Source organism: Ostrea edulis, chromosome 3 (genome assembly GCF_947568905.1).
Source record: "Ostrea edulis chromosome 3, xbOstEdul1.1, whole genome shotgun sequence".
NCBI lineage: Eukaryota > Metazoa > Mollusca > Bivalvia > Ostreida > Ostreidae > Ostrea > Ostrea edulis.
This window is the reverse complement of record NC_079166.1, coordinates 59,700,688-59,708,885: the sequence shown is the minus strand read 5'-3', so window position 1 is coordinate 59,708,885 and position 8,198 is coordinate 59,700,688. Positions and strand designations below refer to the sequence as shown.

Genomic DNA, 8,198 nt, shown 5'->3' with positions numbered 1-8,198 from the left:
TAAGGGAGCATAATTCGTTCTCATTGGATTTAATATAAATAATGCATTTTAATGTCAACACCCAATTGATAACATGTTAAAGACTCATTTCCAAGTACAATAGTCTGTAATTGTCAAAATTGAATTATGGAAAAGTGAAAATAACGAGCAATGTTTAGTCTCATATATGATACAAGGAATGAAAATATGGAAGGGAGATATGGATCCCTGGAAATACCAGATGAGAGATCACGTTGATAGGAGTAGTAATTAGTTTAATTTGATCAGCCAGGCCTGTCATGAGTCTTATATCCTCATCAGGCAAGCAGACTAACCAATAGTCAAAATCGCATGCGAAGAACAGCCTAAGAATTGGTGCGAAACACTTCAGACAGCTATTTCCGAATAAAATCACGGTAACAGTCTACCATTTACAAAATATTGACGCCTCTATTGAAATACTTGTATCATAAACTTACTTGTAAGTAACCAGTTTCATTTTAAGAATTGCAAAAATACATGAGTAGCTAATTTGGAACAGAAATATAGTATTTTACGTCACTATTAGGTCGTTATTACGTAGTTTTCTGTTGATCATAAAGTCAACATGTCCGTCGTGATAAAACACACTTAAAATATTTTTTTTTAAAACTCATTCAGTGACACAATTTTCCTTGATTATATCAGAACGTAATACAGGACGGGATTTGTATCAAGGTACCATTGAAAAGGTATTTATTAGGTCAGAAAAAAAACCCAATCAGACATTATGCTATGCGCTAAATGATATTTTATTAAGAAACTGGAAATTGCAATATTGCCAGTAATTTCATAGTGTCCAGGGTCGATGTATGTTCTTTGGAAATATTACACCCTCACATGTTTCCATTGTACTTTGCTGATGCGAAGTAGAACTGTTCTTTGAATATCCATCGTGATTGTGATGTTTGTATATCAAATGGCATCACTGTTGTGGTTAGTGGTTAGGCTGTCAGACTCTCGACCAAAAGGTCGTGGGTTCGAGTCCTGGCCGCGGCAGGACCGACGTTGTGTCCTTGGGAAAAACACTTTACACGAATTTCCTCACTCCATCCAAGTGTAAAATGGGGTACCTGGCTATAGACAGTAAAATATATTATTAGAATGTTAGTGCTCTAGCGCCTGTAACGGCGGTTTGTACTGTATGCTTCCCAGGAATGTGAGGAAGTTCTAGATTAATATAAGGTCTGGATAATACTGTATTGCTAAGCGCTTTGAGCAGCATACGCTGCAAAAGTGCTATATGAAAACCAATCATCATAATTATCATTACTCTTGACATAGTTCCAAAATAGTCGAATCTGCTTGGCACAACAAATTTCTTTTCTCACTTTGCACTTTTCACTCTACTGGTTTTTAAAATTAACGTCATGCGTTCGATTTTGGCAGTCTAACCGTTCTATATCAAATCAAATCAACACTGATGTAAAATATTTGGTGTCTTCAGTCAAACAAAGAAGTGGCCGTGAAAGTAATTTGTGGATCTAATTGAGCCAAACGTAAAGGTTAGAACGGTAACTGAATTGCATTTCATATCAAATCTACATGGGTTACCTTTCCTTTGAATATACAATATACATAAGTTAACCGACTATCCGATTCGAATATTCGATTACAAGTTTATATTCGAATAGCATTTCGTAGAATGAATAGAATATTCGAATATTACAGCGACATTAGTATTTCTATGTAACTGCTTATTTGTGTTTCCGTGTAACTCATTATGTACATTATATACGTAAATCATTAATATATCTCCACATCAGAAACAAGCAAATGCAATTAGAATAACTGTTCCAAACTGATTTGTTGATATCCCATCTCCAACACGTTTTCTCCATGTGGTATTGTCAAACGATGACTTAAGTAGAGGTCACAAATGACAAATTTTGGTAGGAGTTATCGTTCGTTGTTGCATGCAGTTCAAGGTATGCGTTCGTGTCGTCAGTCGTTGTCGTTCGCTGAGTAGAGTAAGTTGTGTAAAGAGAGGGTGGTTTTTCTTCTTTTTTCATGCATCGCCTCCTACAGAATTTATAGAGGGATATCTTAAACAGTATCATGCGATATATTGTAATATATCACGGTTAATATAACACCATGGCTTATATAGGCGCTGATTCCTGCCTAAGTGTAACCCGTATTATATTATACATAACAAAGTCTTTCAATTAAAATTACATCATTTTGTGACATTACCTTAGGAAGATGAATGCACCACATGTTGATATGTTGAGTGTTATCAATGCAACAATTGCAGCTATGTAAGCATATTGGATATCTTTGTCTGGGGAAATCGAGTCTGCCCTCATTAACAGGATTATAAAAAGAAACAATATAAGAAGCTTGTAATTAATGTAAAAATGTTGCTGTTTCGGTTCATGAGTTTTATGGGTCAATTTTACGGACGTGTGAAAGAAAGGGAAGGAGGGAGATAATACTTAATTACTGCTCACCTCTCTAATAGACAACGAACGGGAGGTATAACACACGTGACACGACTAAGCTAATGTCATGAAATGATATATAATAATCACAAGAAAATATCTCCAAACAAGCCTACATAAGCTAATCAAAACTCTGATTCAATGTTCTTGTAATTAGAATATAAATATCTCTATGATGAATGAATTAAACAAAACCGGCGGCGACACTACCCAGTAATATTTTATAGCATTATTTGTTCACCATTAGGTATATAAAGACAGCGAGAAAGAAGCAAAATATACCTTTGAAATCACAATTTGAACCCTTAAATGGGTGTTGACATCCTCTAGGACAGCTGCCATTTGTTCTGTCACATGTGTCATTAAATGCACAGTATGGACTACACCATTGTTCACAGTTTGCTCCGAATAATCCTAAGGGACATTCTGAAACATACGCATAGTGTCAAATAGATAACCCGTAAAATACAAGTTACCCTGAATCGAGTCTCAATATGGGGACCTGCATTTTCATAGTAAAGTATCTCAAAGCAAACATCTTAGAAGGAACATTAGTGATATACAAGTAGTCTATGAAAGGTGAAGATAACGAACAATGATCAATCTCATATAACTCCTATAAGCAATACAAAATAGAGAGTTAGGTAAACACAGACCCCTGGATACACCAGAGGTGGACTCAGGTGCCTAAGAGGAATAAGCATCTCCTGTCGACCGGTCAATCCGCCGTTAGCCCTATATCCTGATCAGGTAAACGGAGTTATCCGTAGTATAAATCAGTGTGTCAAGAACGGTCTAACTATCGGTATGAAACACATCAAACAGCATTTGACCCAATGATAGCTTGTATTGACGAACTAGATCGTTATAACGACCATAGAATTTACGAAATGCTGACTCTAAACGAGTCTGTTGAAATCCATGCACCATCAACTTGTTTGTCAGTAGCTTGTCTCGATTTAAAAACTCACTATACGCATAAGAAGCTCTTGTGTATCGAATCAGTTGAGAGATATAAACACCATATGCAGGTGATAATTAAATATTGCTACATGAATATGGGAAGTTGACGACGAAGAAGCTGAAATTATCCCGTTTGTCATACAGTTGAGTTATTTGATGATCTTGTACAATATCCTTTATTAATCCAAAGACTTAAATGAAATTGTTTGACAGTTCATATGGCTTTGATAGTGGTTGGTATTTTCGTTGTTAAATACAGTTCCTCATAAATTCAATTTTACATAGATTGATTGATTTTATATTGTGTAACGTCCCTCTCAAGAATTTTGCACTCATATGGAGACGTCATTACTGATGAAGGGCGTTAAATGTTAGGCTTATGCTCGACGTTTACCACCTTTTGGCAGACCGAGTTCTTTTTAAAAAAAAATTTCGTGCTACACCTGCTGTAGCATGGGCCTTGGTTTTTTTATAGCCCCATCCGAACAACCGGCCAATTTAGTTGCCTATTACGGCAAACAAGGAGTCTGAGGACCTATTCTAACCGGATAGAAGGTAAATAAGCACACATATTCCAATAAAATACACAACGCACATTGTGTCTGGAAAGCAGTATAAATGATCTGGTTTTTGGTTGTTTGGTTTTTTTTTAATTTGTTTTTGCGCTGAGGATGAATAATTGCACGCAGCATTGCGATGTCCTTCATATCAATGTATTACACTGTACAATACAATGAACAGTAGGATGTTTTGAGAAAATGCATCACCTATTTACAATGTTGTAAGAATTTTGCGTAGCATGCTACTGAAATGAAAAGAAGGTATCAAAGCAATGACAGATTAACAATTTTGAAACTTAAAAATGGGATTTGATTGGCTGTATCCATTTTGTGCGGATGTAAAGGACCGCATCTAGTGAATCCAAGTGTCCGTGTCTGCCCAACTCTCTATATTGTGTTCCTTAAAGGAGTTACTAAAATGATCATTGTTCGTTATATTCACATTTCATTTCAATCTGTAAACACACATGTTGATAAAAATCAGCACAGCATTTTAATAATTGCTTTATACATGAATGTAGATTTCGATGACTATTGTTAATAAATCTTACACATTTGGAAGGTTGGGATCATGAAACATATTTCATATATTTTACCTTTAGTGCAGTTATGTCCCAACCACCCAGTCAAACATCCACGTGTACAATTACCACGTATGTTGTCACATAACTGGTCAATGCAATTGTCACTACATTTCTGTGAACAGTTAAATCCAAACCAGCCAGATTTGCATGCTTGAAGAGATGAAAAAGGTAAAGTGTTATATCAATGTTATTCATGCACGTTAGGATGCAAATTCGAAAATCAATTTAATACATCGATCACATCCTTTTCCGGCGTATCCTTCCGCACATCCATAAATGCATTCTTTCTTGAAACGGTTACAGGCATCATCTATACAATTGGAACATTTGTATGAACAGTTTGGTCCATAAAATCCAGTATTGCAAGCTAGAAAAATAACCTAAACATATTTATTTATACTGCCACAAAATCAAATTTTAATATTTTGATGTCTAAATTCTGCATATGAATACCAGGTAATAAATGCACTATTTACAATTTCATAAGTGATAGCACAAAAGAAAAATGATAAAATGTATTCTTTTAAGAGTCCCATGACACCATTCAAATTCGCATCTCTATGACAACAGTGAAGTAAAAGAGAAACAGCTAATAAATTAAGCTGAAGAAGGATGTTATAAAAATCCTTACACAACAACGAAACTTTATGCACTTTTGAGGTGGTACATATTGTTATCAGCTTTGAATACATTGATCACTTACTATTGTTACAAAAGTTTCCTGTATACCCAGGTGTACAGCTTTGACAAGTTCCATTTGTCTTATCACATGCCATGTTATTCAGGCAGTTGCCACTACAAGCGTATACACAATTAGGACCATGTCTTCCGTCTTCACACTCTAATCACGAAACGCAAAATGTTAGACAATATACAAATGATTAAAACAATGTAAGCAAAATATAATTCTAATTCTGTAGTTTTACTATCAGCTATGATAAAAAAGGAACATTACGAAAAGTGACCAATTCAACTAACTATGAGAAGAAAACAAAGTTGTGATAAGATTAAAAATCGATAAGTATCGAGGATATACGACCACAGTTGTGCATAGTTGATTGCTTATATTCAACATTACCGTCTTGAACATTTTATAACAGTAATGTCATTCTGCATAACCCATCGTATTAAAAAGGTGTAGCATGGTCGATTGATTGGATATTGTTGAAAGTCCCCCTCGAGAATTTTTCACTCACCATTGTTGATGAATGGCTGTAAAACATAAGCTTATGTTCGGTGCTTACGGACATTGGGCAGGGAGGGTTCTTTTTTCGTGTCACACCTGCTGTGACACGTACCTTGGTCTTTGTGGTACATCCAAAGGACAGACCCATTTAGTCGTTTCTTACTACAAGCAATGGGTACTAAGGACCTATTCCTATCTGGATTTCGACAGTGACCATTGTGTGATCTTCATATTGTATGTATAGCAACTATTATTGAGTATCAATTGATCAATGCAGTGACACAAGATACCTATACATCGAATAATGTATTCACCGTATGATGCCATGTACTTTGCTAAAAATAAACATGTAAAAGAGAGTCCGTGCCTTGATTACAGTTTACTCCTTGCCATCCGTTTTCACATCCATTGTTACATTCTCCACTTGTGTGATTACATGAGACTCCATCCCTGCAATGTCCCAGACACCCAGATCTACATTTCATGCCGTAATATCCATCGGGACAAGCTGTTGTCGAGATTAATTGTGTGTACGTTAGCAGAATTATTTAGTTTTCTTATTGTATTTGAAAGGAAGATAATAAACATAGGAGAATATAATTATATATCTAAAATATATAACCATACTTTTGTTACAGAAATGCCCTATCCAACCAGCAGTACAACCAAGGCAAGTTCCATCAACAATATGGCATCTTTGTTCATCACAGTTAGATGGACAGATCAGGTCACATTCTTGTCCATAGCGGCCAGGCGTTTGACAACCTTGTAAACATAATATCAAAGACGGTACACACAAACTATTTTAATTGGCATATATGAGATTTTATCATGTATATTAGCCGCTGGTCTGTAGGTGCATACATCTACTCATAACTTTATCAATACAGTGATCAAAATTTGTGGCATTTCACCTACATTTAGTTATGTCTCGTTATGAGATAACAATTTTCGAAGGAGTGTTCAGCAAATAAATAATTTATGTAAACAAAACTACATGTAGGTGTAAATTTGTCAATGCTTATAGTTTACTTTGCATAGAGTAATTGTGGCTCAACCTTTTGAAATATTAAATCATTCACATTAAGGAATGTCAGCTTACAATTAAATTCATACATGAACTATTCAGAATAGTTGGTTGCATTATTTCATAAACATATGAGAAGTAAAGGAACTGCATTTACATTTGATAGCGTAAACTTCACCTAGAACGATCACTTCACATAATTTTACCAAAGACCCCAATTCGTAACCAGCCGGATATTGCACTCCTGGTTGTCTTTCGTTGTAAAATATAACATAACGCCGTGACTGACACAGGTGGTGATAAAGTCCAAGGGAGGTAAATATGGTCCGTCCTTATAACACAGATAGCCGTTCTCAATGTTAGATGTGTTTGATAGATACAAAGCAAACCCTGCCATTCTTCCCCTTTGTCGAATTTCTGAAATAAAAACATTGACACTGTATGGGTTCTGTCTAAAATTAAAAAAAAAGATGATAATCGCTAAACATGATAAAAATTGTTGTGCATCAATTATGATTTTATTTCCTTACTGATAACTTTCCTGTAAAATATATTGATCATATATTTAATGACGTATAGACAACTATACACTACAATATTTTTTATATAAAGCACAGAAATAGCAATGAACTCTTCACTTAGGGCAGTTATGTTCATTTAAGAGTTCATTGCTATTTCTGTGCTTTATATGAAATATTTCGAATGCAGTGTGTGTCATGTATGATCCTATTAAATGTACGATAAATAACTGTATCCCATTTCCATTCTCAATTGTGTGTGTGTGTGTGTGTGTGTGTGTGTGTGTGTGTGTGTGTGTGTGTGTGCAGAAACGTTGACATCATATACAGTTGCTTCTTACATAAATGGAAAACGCAAATATTCGTATCTAGTGATCAGTCATCCAAAAAACTACTTTGTTAAACACGACTCTGATTCCACGCAAAAGTTCTCTGAAGTTGAAATAAAAAATATGATAATATATTCGTGGTCTTTGGTGATCAAGTCTTCCAACAGTCTGTTGGAATTCCCATGGGCAAGAATTCTACTCCTTTGTTAGCTGATTTGTTTTTTATATTCATATGAAGCAGAATATATTCAAAAACGTTCATGTGAGAAGAAAAAATCGTTTGCTGTGACCTCCAATTCCATATTTATATATATCGACGACGTTTTATCTATTAGCAATAATAACTTTCATTGATATGTCGATTCGATATATCCCTGTGAACTCGAAATAAAAGACACCACAGAGTCATCTGCTTCTGCTTTATACTTAGAAATTTTATTGAAAGTAGAATTTAACAGCAAAACGGACAACTCAACGTTATGACAAACGGGATGATTTCAGCTTCTCCATCGTCAACTTCCCATATTTATGTAGCAATATTCTATTATCATCTGCATTTGGTGTTTATA

At 35.0% G+C, this 8,198-nt stretch overlaps 1 protein-coding gene across 7 annotated transcripts in view; it reads right to left on the bottom strand.

Moving 5' to 3' along the window:
* Positions 1-8,198, bottom strand: part of LOC125673260 (multiple epidermal growth factor-like domains protein 11) — a 58,711-nt gene continuing 50,513 nt past the window's right edge. Inside the window, exons 3-12 of one of the 7 annotated variants that reach the window (XR_007369375.2) lie at positions 6,989-7,199; positions 6,383-6,520; positions 6,123-6,263; positions 5,273-5,410; positions 4,802-4,936; positions 4,582-4,719; positions 2,745-2,888; positions 2,215-2,317; positions 1,821-2,040; positions 957-1,095 (exon numbers count right to left, since the gene is read on the bottom strand). Coding sequence is in view for 6 of the 7 variants with exons in the window: in XM_048909760.2 (XP_048765717.2) it covers positions 1,881-2,040; positions 2,215-2,317; positions 2,745-2,888; positions 4,582-4,719; positions 4,802-4,936; positions 5,273-5,410; positions 6,123-6,263; positions 6,383-6,520; positions 6,989-7,199 (1,308 nt within the window). In the remaining variant the exon portion in view is untranslated. Of the gene's footprint in view, positions 1,096-1,688; positions 2,041-2,214; positions 2,318-2,744; positions 2,889-4,581; positions 4,720-4,801; positions 4,937-5,272; positions 5,411-6,122; positions 6,264-6,382; positions 6,521-6,939; positions 7,200-7,641; positions 7,734-8,198 lie in introns of those variants that run through there. The other 6 variants (XM_056158371.1, XM_056158370.1, XM_048909761.2 and 3 more) reach the window with 6 other exon arrangements.